Source organism: Daucus carota, chromosome 9 (assembly GCF_001625215.2).
Source record: "Daucus carota subsp. sativus chromosome 9, DH1 v3.0, whole genome shotgun sequence".
In the NCBI taxonomy this organism is placed as follows: Eukaryota; Viridiplantae; Streptophyta; class Magnoliopsida; order Apiales; family Apiaceae; genus Daucus; species Daucus carota.
Genome location: NC_030389.2, coordinates 1,722,695 through 1,750,182, shown reverse-complemented (window position 1 = coordinate 1,750,182; position 27,488 = coordinate 1,722,695). Strand labels below are relative to the sequence as shown.

The following is a 27,488-nucleotide window of genomic DNA, read 5'->3' as shown; positions in this document are numbered from 1 at the left end:
CATATATAATTCGGTTATTTCGGTTATAACCGTATTTATATTTCTAATAACCGAACCGAACCGAATAACAATTCGGTTAATAACCGAAAACCGATTTAACCGAAATTTTCAGAAAAATAAAAACCGAACCTAATCAGAATTGCACGGTTCGGTTCGGTTATTCGGTTTCGGTTCGGTTTTGCTCAGCCCTAGGCAAAACAGTGTTGTACAAACAATCCAACAGCCTAGATTTCTGCAAGTACACACAAACACAAACTCCTCAAAACCACCTTATAAAAACCTCGTAAGTACTTTTTAAACCACTTGCAGACCAACCCTGTCCGTCTCTTACATTCCTGGTCATCTCCCCGTCCCTTTCAAACCCTTCATCGCCGTCGCCGGCGACCCTCTCCGCCGGATTCTCCGGCCACTCTATCCATATCTATTTATCTATACTTCCCTCTCCTCTATATACACCTTATATTCCAAAAAACCAAACACAAAGTTTAGATTATCTTGTTTGTTTTCGCATCAGTCGTTTGTGAGGGACCCGGGCCCGTACCCTTTTCGGGTTATTTATAAATAAGAAGAGGAGAGGGAAGACTTGAGAAAAATTAAAAAAAAAAAAGGAAAAAGAAGGTGATCATAGAATTTTATTTATTTGTTAGGGTTTGTGAGTGAAATGGAACAGGTGCAAGTGCAAGCACAGGGAGTGAGTGGTGGTGGCAACCAGTTTGTGCCGATGACTTCGCTTTATGTTGGTGATCTTGATTGGAATGTGACTGATTCTCAGCTGTATGATCTGTTTAACCAGATAGCTCAGGTGGTTTCGGTTCGGGTTTGTAGGGACTTGGCGACTGGACGATCGCTTGGTTATGGTTATGTTAATTATAGCAATCCGCAAGATGGTTAGTTGATTGGATGCTTTGAGTTTATTTGGTTGATGCGTGTTGTTGAATTTGTTTTCTGATGGTAATTGATTTGGTTTATATGTGTTTAGGAGGTCTAGTTTGTGTATTATGTTTGAATTGTGTGAGAGTAAGGAATTAAGTAATGGTGTAGGATATGGAAATTTTTTTGATGAAGTGATTGGAAATCAGTCATCCTTAAACTTGTTTGTAGACCTTTGTGGAGATACCTAATCGTGCTTATGGTAGTGTAGACGGGGGTGGGGGTATAGGGTGGTTGGGGAGGACTAGAAAGTCACCAATACTATAGCACTTTTGTAAAAAAAATAAAAGGAAGAGACCGGTTTCATGTTAATGGCCTTTGAAATTAAAGGAGTATTAACTTTTCCCGGTACTATTTTAAGCATTTTTCAGGATATTTTTATATTTTATGTCTTTATACAGTACACCCTCCTCAATCGCTGCACTAGCTAAATCAAGAGCTGAAGTGTTTACTTCATGGAATCCTCAATTGCCGCACCGCTTAAAAGAAGAGCTACAGTCTTCACTTCGTATAGAAGTTTTTTAGCAATATATTTGGTGTTGATAAGAGTCTGATACCCCACACTTAGAACATTTTATTGTTTCTAGTAAATATCGAGGTGAAAAGCGTTTTGTGGGCGTAAGTGCAAAGCGGGAGCCTAATTGAAGCTATGCATACACTACACGTTATTAAAAATTTACAGCGCAGCATTACATTTGGCAGTTAATAATCTCAAGTTCATTAAACTAGCAAGTAATTACTCAAAATTTAGGTCTAGGTTTATTAGATTTTAACACATTTAATAACCAAACTTCTCTCCATATTTAGAGCAACTCTAATGCTAGTTGCAAAATGGCAATGGCAATGGCCATAGCCATTGCTATAATATGGCACCAAAAATTAATATTTGGTGCTGAAATAGAACTTGTACTCCGATGCTAGTAGCAAAATGCAACTATACATATTCATATTTGGTGATTTTATAAGGTAATTATTGTTAAATTTCCTCCATTTGTACTTGGTTGATAATGTGCCAAGAATGACAATTACTTTTTCAATACACACGTAACAACAGATTCTAGATGGTGGAATCACTCACACCATCTTTTTATTAAAGTTTAAACTTCAAATATATTTTTAAAAAGTTATAGAGTTTCTTTTGTACATGCATGTTGTTTGGAATATTTATATATTTATCCGAACATCGATACAACTTTATAGGAAAGAACATGTTTCCTACAGTGTAGTTAAACACTATCAATTGCAACAAATTTAGTATGTTATTTGTGCAATTTCTCTAATGTTTATAACAGCTGCTAGGGCAATGGAGCTGTTGAACTTTACTCCTCTCAATGGGAAGCCCATCAGGATAGCGAAGTCACTTCGGGACCCGACTGTACGTAGAAGTGGGTCTGGAAATATATTCATTAAGGTATTACTTACCTGCTTTCGTACCTCTTGACCTGTACTCATTTTCTCTCATTTTCCCTCCCCTCTTCCTGATTTCTTCATTATTAATTGACCATATACTCTTTCAGAATTTGGACAAGACAATTGACCAAAAAGCACTGCAAGACACATTTTCTACATTTGGCAATATCATCTCTTGCAAGATTGTGACTGATGACTCTGGTCAATCAAAGGGCTATGGTTTTGTGCAATATGATAGCGAGGAAGGTGCTCAGAAAGCTATAGAGCAGCTTAATGGTATGCTATTGAATGATAAGCAAGTATATGTAGGACCTTTCCTTCGCAAGCAGGAACGAGAGCTGGCAACAGACAAGTCAAAATTTACTAATGTCTATGTGAAGAATTTAGCTGAAGCAACAAGTGAAGAAGACCTAAAAAAAATATTCGGTGAATTTGGAGAGATCACAAGTGTTGTTGTGATGAGGGATGGATACGGGAACTCGAAGTGCTTTGGATTCGTCAACTTTGAAGATGCGGATGCTGCTGCTAGATCAGTGGAGGCTCTTAATGGTAAAAAATTTGATCATAAGGAGTGGTATGTTGGGAAAGCGCAGAAGAAGTCTGAGAGAGAGATGGAATTGAAAGTTAAGTTTGAGCAGAACATGAAGGAGACGGCAGATAAATCACAAGGGCTAAACTTATATGTAAAAAATTTGGATGATAGCATCGGTGATGATAAGCTTAAGGAATTGTTCACTCCTTTTGGTACAATAACATCATGCAAGGTTTGTATATTAGCACTTTCTTTAGGTATTACCCATTTGTTTCTGCATTGGTTATTGTCATATATAATTATGTGGATAGGTTATGCGAGATCCTACTGGAACGAGTAAAGGATCAGGATTTGTTGCATTTTCAACCCCGGAGGAGGCTTCTAGAGCAGTAAGCTGTCTTCTGCTTATGGTTTGTTTTAACTCTATAGTCGTATGAGTTACGACTCATATATGTCAATTGTGTGCAGCTCTCTGAGATGAATGGAAAGATGGTGTTTACCAAACCTCTTTATGTTGCACTTGCACAGCGTAAAGATGATAGAAGAGCTAAGCTCCAGGTGTAGTAATAATCTTTCAACTAGTTACTTGTCCCTAACACCTGAAAGTGATGATGCATGACTTGTGTACCACATAAGCAAAATGCATGATGCATAATTACCAACAAAAGCATGACAGAGTAAACTTTTGCTCATGCAGGCACAATTCTCTCAGATGCGTCCAATTGCATTGGCACCTCCGGCTGGTCCTCGTCTTCAGATGTACCCTCCAGGTGGTCCAGGTTTAGGGCAACATATGTTCTTTGGACAAGCGCCTCCTGCTTTCATTCCTCCCCAGGTAATCTCATTCTCCACAAATACATGTTTATTGGCCACTTGTTATATATGGTTTTTTAATTATGTTAGTAATTTTTGTGCTCTAACTACTTGAACATTTCATAAGTCACAAAGTCATCAAGTGAAACTTTCACAACCTCATCATAGTTTCATGTTCTGCTTACCTTCTGACTTGGGAACTTTGATTGGACAGTTAAGATTGTCAAAAAAAAAACTACTAATTATTCTTTAGATATGTTAAGTTTTATATATGCTAGAGCAAGTCCAATAAAATGCTATACTTGGTTATATTTCTAGAATTTGGAATGAAAGTAAAAAAATCTACCACTCCAAAACAATTGCATGCTTGAATGCAAATATTTAAGGTTACAGATTTGAAATTAAAGATGGATATATGTATCCTCATTGCATCATCAATCAGCTATTTATGTAATTAATGGTGGTGTACTTCAAATGAAAGTCGGAAGAGTTAGACAACGGGTTAGTGATCTGTAATTTAGAATTTTTAGTTGCAAAATGTATCTAGCAACAGATTGCAAGTCCTGTTTTAGCACCAAAAAGCCCTTTTTGATATTAAAATAGAAGAAGCGACAATATCAATCTTGTATTTAGCATTGGACTAGCTCTTTAAGACTGAAATAGACTGCATAACATGGAGACATCTTTTTCTCCACTTCCTTCTGTTCTTAAGTTTGAGGATTGGATATAACATATATGCAGCTATTTATATCATGATTGATTAAATAAAGTTTGCCGATTTTGGCGTTATCGGTATTGTACTTTATAGCCAACTATTTTTGGAGTAGTATTCAAAGTTTTGGAAAGAAATTGAATAGTCTGGGCTATGAGGCTATCTAGTTTGAAAATTAGTAAAGTTCAAATGAGCAAGTCAATAATATTTTAGAAGTGAAAAAATTGAACAGAAAAGCATTCTTATGCACCATAGTTAGAGCTAGTCTTTATAACATTATAGCAACTATTTTGGGGTAGTACTCAGAGTTCGGTAAAGAAATTGAGTAGTCTGGGCTGTCTTTTGTGAAAATTAGTAAGTTTGATGAGCAAGTCAATGGTATCTAAGAAGTAAAAAAATTGAACAGAAAAGCATTTTTATGCACCATATTTAGAGCCAGTCATTATAATTTATAACATCTAAGCGAGAGAGCGATTAAAGTCCTGAGTGTAATACTGAAGATGAATAGCAAGAGGGGTAGTAGGAGTCTGTTTAAAACTAAGGTCTAATTTTAATTTCATTTGCACTCGTTTTATTTATTGTTGAATCAGATCTGCAATCGGAATCAGAAATTGACTCGTAGATTCTTGTCTAAAACTCTAAATTGTTTATGTATTATATATACCGATCCAACCCAACTGGTTGATGAATGAGGATTTCTGTTTTAGGTTTCTTCCCTAAAGATCATGTTCACAATATCTTGCATGATACAAAATAAGTACCCTTTTAAACTCCTAGTTTGAGTTACTTAAAGTTAATTCAAACTATGTTTCCAGTGTACTTTAGTCCATCTCCTTGTTCACGTTTACTTCATGCAATTATGGAAATGTATTAGAACATGTTCCCTTCATTCTTAATTACAAGACCTGTATTTTATGAATATATTATTCATGATAATGTCATCAACTTATCGAGGCTTGCAATACTCCCATGTAGTTCCTCTGCCCACTGTGATCTGTATTTTCAAAAATATACTTCTGACCATTGTTATGATGGAATGTATATTACTTTGCATTTGTATACACATTAGTAATAATTTTGTTTCATGTCTACAAATGATAGCCTGGTTTTGGGTATCAACAGCAAATTATTCCTGGTATGAGGCCACCTGCTGGGGTCCCGGTGCCAAATTTTTTTATGCCTGTTCAACAGGGTCAACGCCCCAGCGGCAGACGTGGTGGAGCTATTCTCCAGCACCATCAACAGCCAATGCCAATGCAGCAGCAGGTCTGTGGAAAGTGAAAGTGAATTTTTTTTTCTTAATCTGTGGTTGTGTGGCCATATGCATTCATCTGTTGACCTGTTTTGTTTGCAGATGCCTCCAAGGGGTCGCGGCTACCGCTACCAACCACCACGTGGAACCCCAGATGCTGGTATGGCATATGATATTGGTGCCATGCATATGCAGCAGGAAACACCTCTGCCTTCTGTTCCAGTTGGGGCTCTAGCCTCACTTCTTGCAAATGCTTCACCTGCAGAGCAGCGAACGGTACGCCCTTTTTTTGCATAACACTTTCTTAATGGATGTCAATTGAAAGATATTCTAAATTTGCCCTTGCAAAGATACAATTGTTTATTAACCCATTCTGCACTTAAAGCCTTTGACTTTTTATTTATTTCGACTTCTAGGATGCCAACTTCTGGTTAGCTTAAGTTACACGTACCAAAAGAAACTGAAACTTATAAATACCAATGTTTTTAGCGTGAACATATTATATATTGACAATGATATTAGTAGGTTGACTTCTCCTTTTGTCCTAGTGCATAATTTTAGAGCACAACATAATCTGCTGATTAAGGGCATAATTGTTTGTTTGTGTTTTGTAGATGCTAGGGGAAAGTCTGTACCCGCTGGTTGAACAGTTAGAACCTGAATCTTCTGCAAAGGTTACTGGAATGCTCCTAGAGATGGATCAGACCGAGGTTCTGCACTTGCTAGAATCACCAGAAGCTCTTAGGGCCAAGGTCGAGGAAGCTATGGAGGTCTTGAGGAGTGTTTCTCTACAGCAACAAGCCAGTAACCCTGCCGATCAATTGGCTGAGCTGTCGCTGAATGATGATCATGTGGCTTAAGTCTGTTCTGGAGTGCACTTGTAGTAGGTGAACTGCGTTCTCCTTCTAAAACATGGCATGACTATTGATTTGATTGTTTGAACCGGATTTGTTGGATTTCCTGATAAGATATTCCTTTTGTGCTCTTTGCTTACTGTGTTTGATCTGAAATGTTTTATATCAATGTGGATTGAAGACCATCTGTACAAATTGCAAATATTAGTTTCGTTGAAGTTGAGGCACACTATTGTTTTATATTTTAATTCATTGTCTTCTGGCATCGGATCAAATTTACATCACATTACAGTTTAAAGTAAAATTTGATCTGATGCTAATAGGACACCCACCGTAAGAATGAGCTTGGGAGCATGTATGCATATAGCGAACTAGTGTGTAATATTTAGCCATAAGGATGTCATTTGTACTATTGTGACACTTATTAATTTGCTCCGTCATGTTGAATCTGCCCCAAGAAGATCAAACAGCAATGTGTAGAAACCGTGATAGCAGCAAGCACCTACTCCATCAAGTAAATCAAAAGTTGTTACTAATCTCTGCTGTATGATCAAAAGTTTATACAGCAGTGATTAGTAACAACTTTTGATCTACTTGATGGAGTAGGTGCTTGCTGCTAGCACGGTTTCTACACATTGCTGTTTGATCTTCTTGGGGGCAGATTCAACATGACAGAGCAAATTAGTAAGTGTCACAATAGTACAAATGACACCCTTATGGCTAAATATTACACACTAGTTCGCAATTTGCATGACACGGGCGTGCTTGAGTTCGTTTAAAATTGTGAACCAGGTGTTTCTGTATCGGTAGAAAACACCTCTGGAAAACTGCTGAGCAAACCCACTTTTTCAATCCCCTCTGGCCTGTAACCTCTCCAGTGGAAACTGTGCGTGAGCAAACCCATTCTTTACATCCTCGTCCGCCAACTAGAGCCACCGTTCACTGGGGGCCTGTTCATTGAAATCGAAAATTTAGGAAGAAGTTGGTTCCCTCATCTGGGATCTCTGGGGAAGAGGATCAAGTTTGTTTCTTAGAAAATTCGCGCAACAGAAGATATTGCGGTGAGATGAATGAACTGTCGAGAGATTCAATCGAGACCAATATTTGGAAGCTGAAATTTCTTTGAATGAACCATCGAGAGATTCAGTTAACCAACATTCAGGAGCTGAAATTTTATAGTGGTAATTGTGCTTGAGCAAACCCATTATTACATCCTCCTTCGCCATACTACGTCTACGAAATATATATTTTACCTGATTAACCAAATTTCAATAGATTAATTACAATGTACAAATTCTAATAGTTGAAACTATTTGATTTACACGGACTCCAGCTAAATTAAGGTAAAATTTCGGTATACTTTTTTTTCCCTGACAAAGTAGTTTCTATTAAAATCAAATATCCGACAAGAGCGTCGCCAACACACAATATGGAGGAGACAATAAATCAATAAAGCTATTTAGTGTGCAAGGTATCTGAGCTAGAACATGCGCAACCTTGTTAGCTTGCTTCTTAACAAAACCAACAGAAACACCAACTAGACTTTTTTTTTTTTTTTTTTTGCTAAATATTAAAATTGAATTAATCTGAAAAGATTACAAGGATAGGGTCCAACCCTTAATAAAAAGGAGGGACTATAATACGAAGACCAGTACAGGCACTAGAACAAGCATTAAGCTACCAAGCTACAGATTGTTACAAAAGATAAGCTAGCAAATTAAATCAGTAGAGAATGGCTACAAAGGAAGGGTCCCGTTTAATTCTAGCTCTAAAAGCAACACATGAATAAAGTTTCTCTCGAACAATCTGCTTGATCTTGCTAATCATAGTGGAAGGATTGCATCTGGTGTCACGGTGAATACGATTATTTCTCTCAGTCCAAATAGCATAAAAGACAGCCGAGATGAATAAGTAACCAATATGCTTCTCAAAATCATTCGGTTCAGGTTCAAGAAATCGTCCACTAATAAAGTTGTCCCAAGTCGAGGACACTTTGAAGGGGCATGCATTAAGAACAATTCTGCTGTAGGCACAGTGAGAAAACAGATGAGAATGCGTTTCCGGGTGAGTAGCACAGAGAACACATATTGGATCAGTGTAAAGACCGAATCTCAGCATACGATCCTTAGTGAACAAACGTTTTTGCAAAACAAGCCAAGCTTTAACTGCATACCGAGGAATGTGAAACTCGTGCCAAACAAAGTCCAACCAAACAGGAGCGGTGTTGTGTTGCACTAGGTTCTTATAAACAGAAGATACTGAAACCTCACTATCATTGTTCCATAGAATAGCATCACGGCCAGAAGGAGTGATATTCTGGCAGAGAAGTCTGAGGTGAATGACGGAGATGAAGTAGCAATCCCCCAGGTTCCACTGGCCATTCCAAATAATTGTACTCAGCTTAGCATGCAACGGGGATCGCATAGCAGACCTAAGACTCGCATCAAACTGATGTAATAAGGGAGTACCGTTACACCAAGGATCATGCCAAAGAGAGAAGTTGGATTGGGAGCCAACTTTATAATGAAGGTGTTGAAGAGCAATAGGCCGTAAATGAAGAATACGCCTCCAGCACCAAGAGCATTTAGATGGAATTTTTAGAGTCCAGAAATGTTTTTTTATCAAGCTCATAAGCATTAAGCCAGGAAATCCAAATTGATGGTGCCTGATTAATGATTCTCCAGATTTGAAATAAAGCCGCAGCGTCATTCCATTTCCTTATGTGTTTGAAACCAAGGCCACCTTCTTGTTTAGGGAAGCAGCATTTCTGCCAAGCCACTTTAAAGTTGCAAGAACCCGAACTCGTACCCTTCCAAAGAAAAGTGGAGAGGATAGAGTGGATTTTCTTGATAACAAGAACCGGGAGGAAAATAATTGAAGTCCAAAATTCTTGGATGCTGAAGAGAACATGACGAAGTAGTTGAATTCTACCAGCTAAACTCAAGAATCTACAAGTCCAGAGGTGGATTCTTCTACAAAGCTTATCAATAAGAGGTGCACATTGTCTAGCATTTAAGCTTCCAGAAATAAGAGGTATGCCCAAATATAAAATTGGCAGAGTACCTTCAGAAAATCCCAAGGCAGAGAGAGCAAAATCTTTCACAGTGCTATCAACATTGCCAAAGAAGCTTTCTAAGAAGTATTCTGCAATGTTTTCAACCAGGTTCCTTGCTTCCATGTGATTATGCAGATCCGAGTAAATGGCTTTGACACACAGCTGAGAGTCACTCTCTACTGCAATTGTGTAACCAGGGAGAGTAGAGCTCCAAATCAAGGCTTCTAAGATACCCACCAGCTCAGCTAGCTTAACAGAAACACAACCTGCAGATTTGCATACCCGGCCACGAACAAAATGCCCTTGATGATCACGCAACACCATGCCTATCGGGAAGTGGTTTTCACCTTCAAAAACTGAGGCATCCACATTTATTTATACACACCAGGAGGGGGATGAACCCATTTTTTTACTTGATCTTCTTCAGCAGGCTTTGGCGCTTGATTATCTTTTCGAGTTCTACATTTTTGCATTTCTCTCCATTCTGAAATCTTCGGTATAGTTGATGTAGAGTTCTAGCATTTATCCTCTTTAACATCTCATTGATTTTGGAAATATTCTAAAATTATAAAACACAGAGACAAATCTCTCATGATCAACTATTTCAAAACATTCTTTCATATTTTTGATAATATCAATTGAATATCACAAAATTTTAAAAATAATTTAGAATCATAATTTAATACCACAATATTTTTAATAATAAATTAGTATACTGGCTGAAGAATCAAGGTTCTAAATTATATTTTTTTGAAGGAAGGTTCTAAATTATATTTTAAAAACCAAGATACCTTAATTTAAAAAAAAAAAAAAAAAAAACCAAGATACCTAAAATTTTAAATTTAAAAAATAGAAAAGAAGCTAAAGAATCAAGATCGGATACCCTCTCATCACCCTTGATCTTACTGCCTCTTCTATTCTTCTCTCTTCAAATCGTCTATCTAGGCCAGTCGCCCAGTTCTGCTTCCTCACTTTGTTGCTTCCACCTCTATCGATTCTCCCAATCTTCTCGAGAAGCAACACGAGATTTATCAATCAAAGAGGCCACTCCCAACTAGAAAAGACTATAGTTATGGCCTATGGGGTTAAATCTACCAAGAATTTGTGCCCCTTAAAAACGGTCTTTTTCACTAAAACTCTAATAAATGTCCCACCAAAACAGAGAAAATCTTACGGTACCTCAACACCTGAATAAAATCTCCTGTCAAGTCCCAACCCAATAACGTCAGATTCTAACATAACGATGCAACTTGAACAAAGATTATCTAACAAGTTGTACGTCACTAGCATGCTCAAGTCTTAACCGAGGCTGATCGTTCATGTTAATGACTATAATAGAGAAACTGATCTCTTATTCACCAATCATCCACAAGAAAGGGTCTTCCTCACTGGAGAAGAAAATGCAAAGATGAATCATAGCCTCAAAGCCAGTAATCTGAACCTTGATGTTACAGAACGTGGATGTTACAATCCAGGTCTGCAAGGAATGAGAGAAGAATTCAGAACTTCAAAAAGACAAAAACAGGTATGTGTGCTCATTGGGTATATAATCGAAATCAAAGATTTCGGTCTTCACTTGGAGATGATTGAATTTTTAGAATCATCACTTTTATTTTGATCAACTACGGCAGAGAACAAGTGGGTGTGGTACTGAATAGGGAAAGAGTGTTGCAATGGTAAATGTAGCAGCAGAGAACAAGAGATGAGACCAAAGCAGAACTTCGAGATATAGAAATGGTAACCTTCTGCCCGGAAATGAAAAATATCTACAAGCTCAAGGGCCTTATGGCAACTAAAGGGACATAAGCCAGACCAGGGAAATCTTTCAGTGTTTAAGGTGCACGAATTCCTACCCTTCCATATTAAAGAGAAATCCACAGAAGCTGGTAAATCCCAGTAAATCCTAAGTCGATTTTATAATTTACATGCATTTTCCTACAACTTTGTTAGTTTACAGTTTATACATCCTCTACTGATAGACCTGAGTTTACATTCATACATCCTCTACTGTGACAACTATGTATAGTTCACATATCACGACTCCCAGAAAAAAGTTTGAACTAAGATCACCTGACACCACCCTAAGTAGGTATATGCGAAAATCTGCGGGGCAGATTACTTTTCAAGTAGCACAGGCGATTAACTAGCAGCTCATGACAGATCCCGGCTCAGGCATCTGGCCTATTAACAGGTCGCTGCCTCAATCCTGTTCCAGCACCTTCACGTTCATGCACCAAGGATTCACTGTCCACATTAGCATTCTGCATTGCTGAAATAACCTCTGACACGATTCGCCTGGCATCTTTGTCTTCTCGAAAGTTGTGCAGCCTACGGCCAATCAAGTAAAGATCATCACGTATTGAGTTGTGGAGATTGGTGACCCATACATGGAACCTCTTGGCACAAAAGCAAACCAAACCCAGGACCAGACATCCCAACCAGGCAAATCTGTATACAGCCGAATTAATTATTAATGGGTACCCAAAAATCGGAAACACTCCTCTGGCTAATATGTAAGGAACACTTAGTGCAGTCAGCAGATTCTTTAAAATCGGGATCACAATCTCCTGTAGAACCCAAAATCCCTGCAGCCTGGTAAAACCATTTTCTTTTACCCTCTCAAATTTTAATCTCCAACTCTCATCCACCAGGGGCAACCTGTGGTCCAGCATTACCTGTTCAAACATTAGAAATATAAGTTATTGATATGCTCAACACAATGACCAGTGATCTTATTTTAATCAAGACCTCAGCCCTCTTGTCAGAATTAACGAATGCAGGCATAATTCTCTACTTCAAAGTGGAACCCATTTACTCCCTGTCCCATTGAGTTGTATACGTTTGTGAGAGAGGGCTCAGCACGCATTTTAAGGCTCTTATAAAATCTAGTTTCATAAATCACTTTATTTTCTTTTCTGAATAAAAATTTATTGTTTAAATTCTTATTCAGAAAGAAAAACTTTTAAAAATAAGTAATAGAACTTTATTTTATAGAAGCCTTAAATGAGTGCCAAGCAATAAAAAATGTATAGAAATGAGTGGGACGGAGGCCATATAATTTTTTCAGTAAAAAGCAGAAAAGGCTTCCTTGATTTACATAGATATTTGAACCACTCATACTTGCAGAGCCAATTTATTCAATAAACTTAAGAAAATCTGTAAGTGTAACATCTTGGTTAGAATGGGCAATGTCACCACCACTTGGATATAAATATAGAGGTAGTCAGGTAGTCACTCACTTGTACACTATACTAACCCCTTACTGAGCACATCACAGAACATGTCATATGGAACAATATATGTAAATACACACACACACACACAAGTTCAAGCAACCTGGTTGCACATCAATAGAGTATGAGCACATCATATAAAAGAAGAAATTATGTAACACCAAAATCACTAACCAATCTGGTCCAGATCTTGAGAAAGATGAGACCCAAAGCCCAATCCTGATAGAAAAGAAATATTGGGCTCTCATCCAAAGGTACCCGCATTGGTACAATCACCAGAAGATCAAAGAGCAATCCAATCAGAAATGGAATGACAAAAATCTGGGAGGCGAAGGTCTATTAGAAACAATTGAGATAAATACTCAACAAAAACACGCATTTTTTAAGAAATTAACTTTACCCATATTGACAACAAAGCAGAGCTCTTCAGAACAATGCCACTCCACTTCCATATATGCTTCAAGAACTGTGCAGTTGTCCTAGTTTTGACGTACTCGTTGGTATACCTTGCTCCAGCTACAGCAGTGCAAATGACATAGCTACCGATGACAAACGCATACAAATCTAGAAGATTGACAGCACGTAAAAAGTAACAAAACATCAGCATTTCAACCAAAAAACACAATACTGAATTGAGTAAAACCTGTTGGATCTTTTCTCTCACCATTACACTTGATTCCATGGGTAAATGGAGTAACAGGCACAGCATTAAAGAGCACTCGTCCAAGTGAAATGGGTAAGACCACAGAAGCAGAGTTGAAAACAAGAAGAGTCATCCAGGCCGCCAACAAAAGAAGCACGATGCGAAGCACAAAGCTGTACCTTCTATAAATCAAAATTATATATAAGATTATATTGCGGAAGTCCGATATGTTCAGATCCGTGCTCCATCTTTGATAAAGAAAATTACACATACATGCTGTATACAGTTGACATATCATGCAGTTTCCTCCATATTATATACCAGAACTATATCAGCTTCCCAGAAAAGATTAGGCAATCTAGATTATCATGAAATTAACTACAAAATATGTAAAGAATGTCTATCTATCAAAGTATCAATATAGAAGCATCTGACTTCATTGTTCTGATTTCTCATAATTCAATCCAGTAAAATTAGCTACCATTAAGAATGTCTATCTATCAAAGTATCAATATAGAAGCATCTGACTTCATTGTTCTGATTTCTCATAATTCAATCCAGTAAAATTAGCTACCATTACGAAAGCTGACAAGACATTATTTTCTATTGACCACAGAGAAATGTTATTGGTGGGTAACAGGCTTAGTTTTACGGATGAAGTCTAGTACAGAGTATTCTAACTAAATTAGCTAATTCTAAGCAGCTTCTGGGTGGAAGTAAACAGAAACAGAAATATAATAAATGAAATAGAAGTAGTTATGCACACATGAACAAGCATTAGTCAAAGCAATATTCTTTGATTTTCTGCCTGTCAAGTGGGAGTAGTTTTAGCAAAATATTGTATAGCATATACACAATTCCAGAACCTGCCAAAAAATTTGTTACACTCGCCCTCAAATCGAAAGCCCATTTTCGGGTCAAAGTGGATACATGAGCCCATGTTTGGGGTCCAAAAGATACACAGCATCACAGGTTTTTTTATAAATGAACAAGGATATCAATTTGGAAAGCAATTCTTGCACCTCCAATTTTTTTGATGCAATGTTGTATAATAAATGCAATTGCCAAAAGCTATCAAGTAGCGCATATTTAAAATGGCATATACACACCCACATCCACACCCACACACATGTAAGAGAGAGAAACTATTTGCATGCATTTATAAGACATCGGCACAGTAAAACTTACTCCATATTAGATTGCTCATTGTTTCCATACTCTTCTGCAATATTAGCATTAGCTGCTAGCCTATTTCTGTTGAGAGAATTGGGAACAAGTCCTACTGAGGCTTCTTGTCCACGTCGCTGTGGTTGCTGTCTATCCTGCCTTAAAGGTTCAGCATAACCACTTTCCTGGCCACTGCTATCCTCATGTGCAGGTAATAAGAAGACTGTCAGATCAAGTGCCCAGCCTACAGCGGTAAACCAATATCTAAGAAGTGACTTGATTGTCGTTCGGAGCTCGAAATGTTCGATAGCAAAGGGAATGCAGATTTGAAACAGAAGCATATCGACAGGAATTTCAGTAAATGGGTCAGACACACTGCACAAGGAATGAACAAGTTTATAAAAAATCAACAAGCCAAGATAGAAAAGATATAATCAATACAACAGAAATGCAGGGATAGCTTACGATATATCAAGCGGAAAGATTGATGGAGCAACTCGCATCGCGAGTTTGACAGGTAAGAAAACAAGCATTACAATAAGACTACCATAAACAGCAACAGATAGAAGCACTCTACGAGCATGCTTGTGAACAGGATCATCAATCAGATCACGAAATGGATTATAATTGGGATCAGCTGGATCTCGAAGGAAGTAAAGGACGCCATTTCGCAAAACCTATTAACACCATTATATGTATTAGATAGTTATAAGCAAAAGAATTAATTGAGAATAATTACAGCTGACAGAATATTATACCCCTCGAAGAAGGCTGACAAATACACTTATTTGTAGCATATAGAAAATCCCTACAATCCAATGAATAAGTGAGCTTCCCAACGGAGAAACTGAGAAGAAATCTACTCTTTCTGCAATTGACTTCCCAAACATCCTTACAGTACAGACATCCAGCCACCATCCACACATAAGGGGAAAAACACCAAGTTCAATTACAAGAAGGAATGCAACTTTAATCATAGTAAGCAAATGTCTCATCGCTGCCAAAAACTGCCTCAACAACGATGGAACCGTCTCAATAATTGTAGCAATACCATAAAATCTGCCCATAGTAAAAGGCTCTCCTCTGGCATACCGTACTAACGCAATCGTCCCGAGGTAGAAAAAGACTAATGAGAAGATAAACATATAGCCAACTGCAAGGGTTGCGAAATCAGAAAGTCGTGAGGGGCCCTGAGTTGATCCTTTCAAGAGATCAGTGGAGAGCGTCAAGGGACCATTGTTTGACAGGTCAGCTAGTACAGTTGCATTCGATAGCATTTTATCTGCAACTTGGTTTACCAGGGTTTCAGGGCTGTTGGATGTCATATTTGTGCCTGCAATTAAGGCCTTCGACATAGCGGCACTGGCCAGAGAAACAGTTGATTCTGTAAATGATAAAACAGCTGCCAGCACTGGAGTGGTAGTGGAGAACAAGAGCCACGACAAGTAGTAGACAATAATCCTTCCCAAAGTAAAGGGCACAAGTACGACAACACCAATGAATATCATATTGCTAGCAAGAACCTGAATGGAAAAGATAACAGATTTTACACAACTTATCTTTAATGGCTCAACTGTAGTACTAGCAAGAGCATGTCTAATGCAGTGTTTTAACTGATACTATATCTAAATTTGACCAGAAATAGAACACATCCCCTCAATGCAAAGCTAAACTTGAATGCAAAATAGCATTACGCTATTGGTTTCAACATAGAACCAAGTATGTTGCTATATAATTGTGAAATAACCATGAAAACCAGAAGATAAATAAAAAACTAGCATGCATTTTTTTCAAACAAACATAATTTATTTAGTTATTCAGAGCTATATGATTCTATTTTAAAACTATAAATAGGACTTCAAGTTCTATTTCAAAACAAAAAATCAACTTTTGCTTTTATAATATAGCAATAGCTATATGCATTCTACCATTAGCAAGTGGACATGCTTTAAGAGGAGAAAATTTGTCCAAGAACCAAAAATCTTTCTGTACACACTTGATTATTTTCGTTTTGCTAGACAGCTTAGAAGGTCACCTCAAGTCCTCAAATATGTGGGACACAATAAATAGTTCAAACTTGAGATATAGCCCAATCAATATTAACAATACATACTTCAATAAAAATTTCAGATATCAGGTAGTAATAATGAAACATTTACCAACATATAATATCCACAACTCCTCTAAGATCAAACTGATTATAATTAGTTAGTAGTCAAGAGTCCTAGATTCAAGAATTTAAACACAGCATAACAAAAAAAACTAAAAGCAAAAAACTCACTGTGAATGCATTTTCTACCAAATGAAAGACAGGCCCTTGCATGCCGACTAACTCATCAAAAGGCACGTCCTCTGCACCATCAGCCTCATCCATACCGTCGAAAATCTGTTCCATATGAGCCTCAAGGCGGGCTGCCTGCATCTCCCACCGTGCAGCAACATTTTCAGCATTCCGTCTAATCAACTGACCAGCACCAGCAACCCCTTGTGCTCCACCAGCATCTTCACCATTACCATCACCAGCCCTGTTGGCTTGTCTAGGGGGTCCTCTAGCAACACCGGCACCATTTCTATCTCCCCCATCCTCTCTGTCACCATCCTGCCCTCCAATTTCTCGTAGATGTCTGATGTAATCCCTCAGAGAAGTGATTCCGAGAAAAATAAACACAATACTAGCAGAGAGTAAGAACCCATGTAGACAATCAGTAAGAACAGCTGTGACAGAGAGATGGCCTAGAAAAAGTTTATATGCCTCGGTGAAACTCCTAACAAATGCCAATCGCCACATCCAAAATGTTATAAACGGTATGATAAGAAGCCACACAGAAAGCACAAAGCTAAGCCGCACAATGAATTGCAGAGCATGGCATGCTTTCATAGCTAACCCAATCAGAAACTCGTGAACAGGCAGCCTAGCTGGAGTATTTTCAGCATAAACTGGGGAGAATGAGAAAGGATGTTTGCAGACCTGTAGAAAAAAACCCATTAAAAACCTTTTGCAGAACAGGAAACGGCAACAGCTATCAATAAATAACAAAAACGAAAGCAAAAATAAGAGATCTATCAGTTAATGATTTGCTAAAGCTTGTATGTGATGTCATTTAAGCTTGCTTCTCAAATAACAATTATGTGATGAGGCCTACCGGCATCAATAAAAAAGATCATTCAATCAGCTCATAGGCCTCCAGGCATCAATAAAAAAGATAATTCAATCAGCTCATATATGCTGCATATACTAGTACAGAATGTGGCATCAACTTCCATACTTATAAGAGCGAGCAAAGGTCAGAAGTCGGGGAAAGAGGGGACATTCAGCTGTCAACTAAATCTAACCTAACCACAGAACTTTAATAATTCAAAAAAGAATTGCATTTAGTATGCAGCTGTTGCATTGGTTGCATAACTAGTAACATAGATTGCATAACTAGTACTACTGATTGCATAACTAGTAACAATTGATTGCTTACTGCGAACCAACCAATTCAACTCGTAAGAAATCACATGCAACTTAATAACAAAGTAAAATCAATCAGAATCAGACAACCCAATAATGAATATCTTTAGTTTCAATGAATAAAACTTCAATTTTTGAAATCAACCTATATACATAGCTTCTCTGATTGACCATAACCATTAAATTCAACTTCACAAAATCAAACAAATGAAACTTACCGGTATCCGCAATATTCAGTGGTGACGGCTTAGATCTTGTTTGTATTTGTCATTTACCATCGCTGATGAGATTTGATTTCAAATACCGTTCTATATATTACTAAATACCCAAATATAAAGTTGTATCATATACTTCGATTGTTTGGTTGAGATCTTGTTTGATTTAAAAGGATTGAAAATAGAAAAAGGAAGGAGAGTGAAGAAAGAGCAAGGGGAAAGAAGAAGAGAAGGGGAGAGAGTAATTGATGAAAAAAGTAAAAAAGATCTAAAAGAACATAAATTGAAAATCTTATTATTGCGAAACAAACATAGAAATTAACGTAACTTTTGTCATTTACTATCTTTTTTTGGAAATATTATTTCACATAACAGTTTTTTCTTAAGGAACACTTTAATGTGATAATAGAAAAAGACTATAATGCCCATTGACGCAAGACAAGGAATTACATAGACGGAATACACGTACTTGGGTGAAGTAAAGAAAAACCACGTGCTCTAAGATGATCCACGCACAAAAAAACCACTGCCCCTATGAATTCCTAAGCACACATCCCCCAAAAGAGCAAAGTTTAATTAATAAATAGTCAAAGTCCTTTAACAATGAATTGTTGCATCTTATATAGATGAGTGAAATTCTAAAACTAACACGTATAATTGTATAATCCTTTGACAAGTTAACTACTAAAAAGTATCCTTCTACGATTCTGGTACAATAGTCTGGAACATCCAAATAGCCTATTCATCCATATAATTAAATCCTCATAAACCAATTCAATCTTATCCATAGATAATAATATAAAACAATATAAAACAATATAAATTAATTTTTACTTCTTCGCTATGCATCACCAAAAACCTGACTATATTGAACCCAGTTATATGCATTTATAAACACATCTATATCTTATCAAACATACTATTTCTAAATACTATACTTTTATTATCCACACAATACAAATATTGGGCCCGAAAGCCCAAGTACAAACCGGCTCCGGATCAACTAGACAGACTGACAGATCTTAAGTTCGACTTCAATTATTATAGCATTTATGATCCAATTAAGTCCAAGTTTTGGATGGTTGAACTAAACTAAACTTTCAACATTTAAATGGTATTGGAGTCATCTTAAGAGAGTTATGGTGTTCAAACCCTCTCACAATATTCTCAAATAGTTAATTTAGCCGCTAAACCCTAGGGTCAAAAAATGGGATTCTACTATCCACTCTTTCAGAGCGAGGCAAGTGTTAAAGATGTAGTGTGATCTAATTAAGACATCGCAAACAACAGGATAACTTTAGTTTAGGTATTATACCGAAAATTACAATCCATCTTATCATAATCCCTGGATTATGATTCCACATTTATTTTGTAAAGGATAACTTGATAGTAAGACAATATTAACCGTATTTGATTCGAACAATTATAAACCTAACACTTTGGCTTTTATAGCTTAAATACTTATAATATGTGTAAAATCAAAAGATGCTAATATACCTTTCTCAACGACTCTTTATAACTTTGTAAAGCTGATTATCAAGTAAAATACTTTAGTAGTTACTTGTTGTCTAATTTTATAGAATTACATTATTAGTATCTTAAGATCATAACATATGTAAATATTAAAAGAATGATTAAACAAGTAACATATATTAGAACTAAAAAACTATACCTAGAATTTGTTTTTATTGACTTGATTAATATTCTCATATATTAATAAGAGCTGGTTTTTTACTTTTTCTATTTTTTATAAAATAGTTAGATAGATAACTGCAAATATATCTGTGAGAAATTTGTTTCCTCAATCAAATTCAGAGCACGGTTTGAAAACACAAGCCACGCGACTTTTTATTATAAAACTGCCATTTTTGCTTCAGCAAATCTTACTGCCCTTATGTGCACTAATCATGAATTGACTTGTGAAAATGGGCAAATGTAATACTTAAAAACCATAAGGCCTCTTGAAATTTAAACCAAAAATCTAACTTAACATCCAACCTGTTTGACCTAATATAGCATCGTGCTTTCATTTATTTACTCCTGCCCACTGATCTCTCATGGATCCCCAACATTCCTCAAAATCCTAGCTCCAAAATCCTTCCCTGCCTGTAGTTCTTCAGAATCTAAACCCCAATTCACCTCCTCCCTTACATCAAGTCCCTAAGTTTTATACCCTCACTTTAAATTTTGGACAGTCCTACCAAGTCCGGGACACTAGAAATGTGTTCAAGAGTATGTGGAACAAAAATAGAAAAATCGGGATCGGAAGATGACGTGGATTCTTGATGAAAAGTTGGAGGAAGGGGAACGATCAGAAATTTTAAAGTGGAGCTAAAGAGGTGAAAACTTGACTTTGAGATTTTGTCGAAACAGTAAAAAGATGAACGCTTATAGTTATAATTCAAATTGTGACTGAGCCTATGGCATTTCCTACACTTTCCTCGTGTCACTCCATGGTTGGTGCACAGAGAGGCACTAGCATCCAAAAGAAAACTTGGTTGTCTAATATCACACGATTTGTCTTTTTACACCACACATTGTTAATTGAACTGTATATACCTAAAAGATTTGGTGACGACAAAAACATATTGAATAACTAAGCTCACTCTTATACCTAGCCAATCTTCTTATATCACTCACTATCCTTCGCATATCAAAATTTGGGCTTTGATTAACTCAATACACAATATAATTTAAGACTTAAGACAATCTTATACTTTTCTTCCTGTACACTTTCTTCAAAGTTCCAACTAAAACAATGTTTTCAATACTATACAAAGCTATAGCTTTTAGTGATCTTATATTTCAATTACTGATCAATTTTATTCCCCATTTATTTTCACGTCATATCATATATTATGTTTCAGTAAACTCAACACAGAAGACAGTTGAAACTAAGAAGATTATATACTATTCTAGCTTCTGGCAACTACTAGCTTTCTACAAAATAAATGAAATCCAATCCTTTACGAAGCTAAACACTACTCCTATACCCTTGCAACTTCCAAAGCATCTTATCAAACTTGCAAGTAATCAAATAGAAATAATAAAAAAAACAAATAAATATATAAAAACATTCATATACATGTAGTCAGATCCCGTCAGAGAACCAAACTAATACAAGAACAGAATCACTCCAGCTATAGTTAACTCATTTGATCTAAACATATGAGTATTTCATATTATTTATTATATACACACAAATATGGAAAGACAATTGCATCTGATTCAGTCACTGAAGAACATACATATAAAAAATAAGCATTAGTTCAAATTTATTATTATATAAAAACATTCCATATAGAGAAAATTACGTCTTGCGGCTATGATCAAGCCACTCAATACCATACATACAGAGAACATAGTGGGACCATATTGATTCGAGAATAAAAGCACTTAACCTATACCTTTGATAACTCAAATGTATGAGCAGTTATTATATAGGAGAACACATGCACTCGAGCTAGAAGAACATACATATAGAGAATATTTAATCTATTTAGTTAATGAACATATTAATTCGAGAGTATAAGCATTCAAGCTATCGTTACGTAATACAAAAAAATGACTATTTCAACTTATTTAGAATAAATGAGAACACGGGCACTCAAGTTATCGTATAACGATCTAAAAGATAAGCACTAGATGCAATTATTTATTATATATGAGAACACAGACACTTGATTGCGACCATATAATCATCTAGAAAATGAGCAGTGCATGAAATTAGTAAAAAAAAATCGGTTTTTCTAATGTGTGCCCAAGGGCACACAATAAGCACCAACTCTCATGAAAATGGCTTCTTTTGATTGGTGGAATTGGTGTAAATACAGGGGGGCCATCAACATTTATTATCCCTCCACCAATCAAAAGCTAATATTCTCATGGGAGTTGGTGACTATTGTGTGCCCATGGGCACACCATAGAAAATTCGAATAAAATTAGTTATTATATACAAGAACATAGGCACTCAGCATATCGTAAAATGATCATCAAAATAAGCACTAGATGAAATTAGTTACTATATAAGAGAAAATATTCAAAAAAAAAAATGAGCAGTCGATAAAATTAGTTTAATATATACAACAACGTAAGCACTCGAGCTATCGTGATGATTGAATGAATAAGCATAAGAGATATTAGTTATTATATATGAGAAAAAATAAGCACTAGATGAAATTAGTTACTATATACGAGAATAAAGGCACTCGAGCTATCGTAAAAGAATAAAGGCGCTCAAGCAATCGAAACAATGAGCACTGGATGAAATCAGTTATTATAAGACAAGACGAGAACAAAGGCACTCGAGCTATCATAAAATGATCTAACAAAAAGCACCAAATAGTCAGCTTTATATATCAGAAAACAGGCAGGAACTCGAGCTATCGTAAAATGAATGAGCACTGCGCGAAAAATTAATAAGCTATCGTCAAATGATCAAAACAATGAGCAGCATATAAAATCAGTTATGATATCGAAAACACAGGCACTCGAGCTATCGTAAAATGATCAAAAAATTAAAATAAAATAAGCACGTAAAATGATCAAAACAATGAGATGCATATAAAATCAGTTATGATATACAAAAACACAGGCACTCGAGCTATCATAAAATGATCATAGAATTTTTTAAAAAAATAAGCACCAGATAAAATCAGGTTACACAGGCACTCGAGCTATCATAAAATGATCATACAAAAATAAGCACCAGATAGAATCAGGTTACACAGGCACTAAAGCTATCAAGCTATCGTAAAATAATCGAAAAAACGAGCAGTATATACAATTACCTCGCAACCGCGAGCGTTGCTGTGATTAAGCCACTGAAGCAAACAGTCCTGATGAACAAACTTGATACTTCCACTGCAAGCACACGGATACCGGAGCGGATTCGCGGCGTCGCCGCCGTTCCGGCAGATTCTGCAGACGTCCTCGTCTTCATCGTCGTCTTCATGCTTGTTGAGAACGTTCTCATCAGTGATATCAGTAGTGGTTTTGTTGTGGATATGAGTCGGTGTAGCGGGCGGCGTCTCCGGCTCGATCTCCATCGGAAAAGCTAGGGTTCCGGCGAGGTTGACGGTTTCTAGGGTTTGCGGTGAAGAGGGATTGAAGTTGTGTGTATTGTGAAATTTGTGTGTGTATTTCTGTGAATTGTGTGTGTATTTTTTGGGTCAGTTTATTTTTCTGAGGCGGTGGTGAGTCAAGTGCGAATGGTTTAAAGGCGCGTGTATGTATTGACGCAAGGTTTATAGTTATCCGGTCCGTCTCAATTTTCTTTTCCGGTTTAGTAATTTAATTTTTTCGATGGAAATTGAGTTTCTTAAAACATTTTATGAGAACATGTCTGTGCGAGTTTAAAATCCGGATTTTAAATTATTTTTGTGTAAGACATTAAAAGTTGGTTTAAAATTAGAAATAAATCAGAAGTTGATTTTAAAATCAGAAGTTAGTTTGGAATATCTTTTTCGGTGATTTTTTTTAATTTTTCTTAAAAAATTACATATAAGTCATAAATACCCATAAATTATTTTTATTTTTATTTTTATTATTATATTTTTAGCAAGTCATAAATCATTAATAGGTCAAAATACCAAAAATGATATTTTAAACTCCTACATTGTCATATTAAGTCACGTTAATTCATAAGTCGCAATTCCAAACTCAACGAAACAGGATCTTATAACCCATGTAAAAGTAAAGCGAACTGAAAAATGGGCACGACTTATAAATGAAATTGATAACTATAATAAAAATTCTGAGTAAGTTAAAATAAAATCTATATTACATACATTAAACAAGAATTATCTATCTAAATATGCCTAAAAATAGTAACATGTTTATATGTGATAATAAATATTGACTCCCATATCATCTGATATATGATTTTGTCATATCTGTCGGGTTTTTTAGTTATGTTTTGATTTTGGACAAATGAAACAATATACTGAATGACGTATCAAAAATACACTATGTTATGATGTAACACATTCAAAAAATAATGCAATATATATAATACACACGTATACATATATATAGAGAGAGAGTAAAGTGCGATCACTTGTATATATAATATATATTGGAAAGAACACAAATGCGTGTGTATTAATATACATATATGTATGTACATATATATAAAGAGTTCTACTCCACCTCTAGATTTAGATTTGACCTTGATGGGATCAGGATACGGCCTAATAGATCATATTGGAGCTTGTCGGGGTTGTTTTGCATGTTTGGGGCTTACGTGGATTCACCCGGAGAGCTTTTACAACACTTTAGGGGTCTTGTGTTTTTTTTTTTTCCCTGATATGGCCTAGCAGGTTATGTGGAGCTTGTTCGGGTTCGTTTTGTATGTCCAGAGCTTATCTAGATTCACGATGGAGCCTTTTCAAAATTTTACGAGGTTCTGGATGGATTTAGAGGATTAAAATTGGGTCTCGAACATGTAATATCATGTAGGGCTAAGTGATCTAATTTAAGATGTCGATGATGTAATATATGAATAGATTTTGTTTAAAAATTTTATTTATTAATTTTTATGTAAGTGATTGCTTATACATGTATATACATGAAAGATGTGTATGAATTGAACCGAAACTATAATGTGATGAATACGAGGGTTTGAATGATATAATAGACAATTAAGTTGAATAAACGATAAATTAATCTTAAATAATGTGACGTTTCTCTTTAAACACTATATAAAAATCTAGGGTATAATTAAATATGCATAAATATGTCAAAAATTGTTCATAATTAATTTTATTATATTTTAAATAGAAACTTTCAACATGCAACATTTTTATTAACTTAAATATTATCATATATTCACTTAATTCACACGGTGGTTCCCAAGTTCAAATAGTTCGAGTCAAAATCGATAACGGGAGACTTTAATTAGTAAATGTTTCATATTCCCTTCAAATTTATTTATAAATTATTATAAAATTTTATATCGTAAATCATCAAGAATCTGAGCACAAGACTAGTCAATTATCGAGATCATCCATGATGTTCACAATTATAGTGTTAACATATATAACATTAATATGATAATATCACATATGCCATGAGAACTTTGATTACTTCGCATGTCATACTTGAGAGTGGAATACTAATAACCGACTTGCAAGATATTTAGTATCTAATTATACTATATAGATTTAATATTTAATATTAAATGACCAGTTGTGTAATGATTTAGAGTTAGATTGGATATATTTAAAATAAGGGAATTTACAAAGTACACTATTTTTTGGATTTTATTCTCAAATATATTACCTTCTCTAAAATCTTGCAAATATACTATTTTTCATAACATAAATCATTAAAATACTACATTCACCCAAACACCCCCTCCACGTTTCAAACACACATCCGCTTCTTACACAAGCAGTGGGCTCTCTACTTGATTTCTCAAAGCCTTAAAAACGACGCCCCCCCCCCCCCAACCAAAATATCCAACCCAAACTCGAGCCTCTCGACTCAGTCTTTGACTTCGACTCAGTCTTTGACTCGGACTCGCTCCCTCCCTCTCACCCACAGGGAATTCCATATTCTCTTTCTCAGTCTCATTCATCGAAGTCGCCGAACCCTAATTATAATGCTAATGTCTAATCCGAGTTTAATTTAGATTTGAATTATGATGCTATTAAGTTGGATTTTAGTTATCTTAGTTGATTTTGTAATATTAATATTGGCCTCGCAGGGGAACTCATTTTTCGACTTTTGCAACGTTGCAACTTATTGTGCAACTAGATGTAATTTTCAACCGATTTTTTCAAAGTTGCATTTCTGGTTACATATGGTTGTTAGCCGTTGCAGATATGATTGCATATGCAACCACTGTGTTTTTGCAAATATTTTTTGAAACATAGTATTTTGCAATTTATTTTTAAAAATAACAATATTTTTGCAAAAATTCTTTTAAACTTGGTTATATATGAAAGAGGCCCTTAAAATAATCAATTATACGTGATGATGATTTGGTGTGATAAGTGTTCAATTTTAATTGTGTGTTTGGATGATTTTATGTTATAAATATTTATGAGTTATTAAATATATAATAAAAAATAAATTTGATAGGTTACTTATTTTAGTGTTGAAATTATATCTTTACTAAAAAATCATAAATTAAAATAAGTTGATAAAAAATACATCATATCAACTTCTGAACTATTTTTAATTTTAAGTTAGCTTTTGACTCCGACTTATTTTTTAATTTTAAACTAGCTTCTGACTTATTAATTATTATACAAAAAGATTACCTAAAGTCAAAATTGGATTTAAATCCAAATTAAAGCCATGCAAACAAGATGCATTTGATAGTGATGGTAACAGATCGAGTTTGGATGGATTTTGCTAAATTCAAATTTATCGGGTTTCAAATTGAATCGGGTCGTGTTTTTTTGGGTGTATAATTTTTTTTTTAAAAATAGCGCAACGTCCATTGTATTTCATACATGAAAATAACATTATTTTATATTATTCGAGCAAATAATATTATATACAAAGGATCTTACTCCACTTGAAAATAAGTTAGTATAAAAACTAGAAACTAGTCTTTAACTAATTATATTACTGTTTTTACTTGCAAAAATTATTAAATTGTACATCACAAATCATTATTTTTTATATAAGAAATCTTACAAATATTTATATATATATATGAAATACACATATATACAATATATATCATCATCATATTCACTCATAACCTTGATGGACTTTCTACCATCATTATCAACCCCATCAAGGCATCAACCAAGGTTATGAAGTTCTAAGAGAAAGATGACCATTCTGTATATATTTATTTATGTTTATTGGGTTTCAGGTTTGAAGCGGATTTCGGTGCGACACGCATGTGATTCAAGTTATCAAATTCAGTAATACCCATTCAAATTAGACCAAGGGTGCTGGCCCTTTTTATCACAATTTCAAATAATAGTACCTTAAATATTATATCCGAAAAATATGGCACCAAATAACATTTTAAAACATCACATCGTGTTATGTGTAACGTTTATAATTTTTTAAAAATGGTACACGATTTATCGTTTATCTTTTTTTAGCCCAAATCCATAAGAAAAATACTTGCAAATCTAAAAAATCTAACGCCACATAATGCAATGATACTTCTTGTCGCGTTACATATACCGTCTTAGACTAATATTCAAAATTATATTTTCATAACATGATATTCAAAACATTTTAATTTT

At 35.4% G+C, this 27,488-nt stretch overlaps 3 protein-coding genes across 4 annotated transcripts; 1 reads left to right on the top strand and 2 right to left on the bottom strand.

The window, feature by feature from the left end:
- Window positions 1-236: 236 nt before the first annotated feature.
- Window positions 237-6,751, top strand: LOC108202552 (polyadenylate-binding protein 2). Of its 2 annotated transcripts, none has more exons than XM_017371003.2 (9): window positions 237-887; window positions 2,223-2,341; window positions 2,448-3,104; window positions 3,184-3,261; window positions 3,341-3,430; window positions 3,570-3,707; window positions 5,520-5,663; window positions 5,752-5,925; window positions 6,264-6,751. In XM_017371003.2, the coding sequence occupies exons 1-9, from the start codon at window positions 662-664 to the stop codon at window positions 6,507-6,509; spliced, it is 1,872 nt and encodes a 623-aa protein (XP_017226492.1). In that variant the 5' UTR covers window positions 237-661; the 3' UTR covers window positions 6,510-6,751. The 2 variants fall into 2 exon arrangements, with proteins under 2 accessions (XP_017226492.1, XP_017226491.1); XM_017371002.2 differs by having other exon boundaries at window positions 241-887; window positions 5,499-5,663.
- Window positions 6,752-8,225: 1,474 nt separating this feature from the next.
- Window positions 8,226-8,927, bottom strand: LOC108201018 (uncharacterized). The gene has a single exon (XM_017369305.2). The coding sequence runs from the start codon at window positions 8,925-8,927 to the stop codon at window positions 8,226-8,228; it is 702 nt and encodes a 233-aa protein (XP_017224794.2).
- Window positions 8,928-11,437: 2,510 nt separating this feature from the next.
- Window positions 11,438-23,487, bottom strand: LOC108202558 (probable E3 ubiquitin ligase SUD1). Its single transcript, XM_017371015.2, has 9 exons — window positions 23,061-23,487; window positions 16,883-17,569; window positions 15,360-16,124; window positions 15,067-15,278; window positions 14,623-14,976; window positions 13,456-13,616; window positions 13,192-13,355; window positions 12,966-13,112; window positions 11,438-12,233 (listed from the first exon to the last, which is right to left on the bottom strand). The coding sequence occupies exons 1-9, from the start codon at window positions 23,316-23,318 to the stop codon at window positions 11,727-11,729; spliced, it is 3,255 nt and encodes a 1,084-aa protein (XP_017226504.1). The 5' UTR covers window positions 23,319-23,487; the 3' UTR covers window positions 11,438-11,726.
- Between the last annotated feature and the right edge of the window lie 4,001 nt (window positions 23,488-27,488).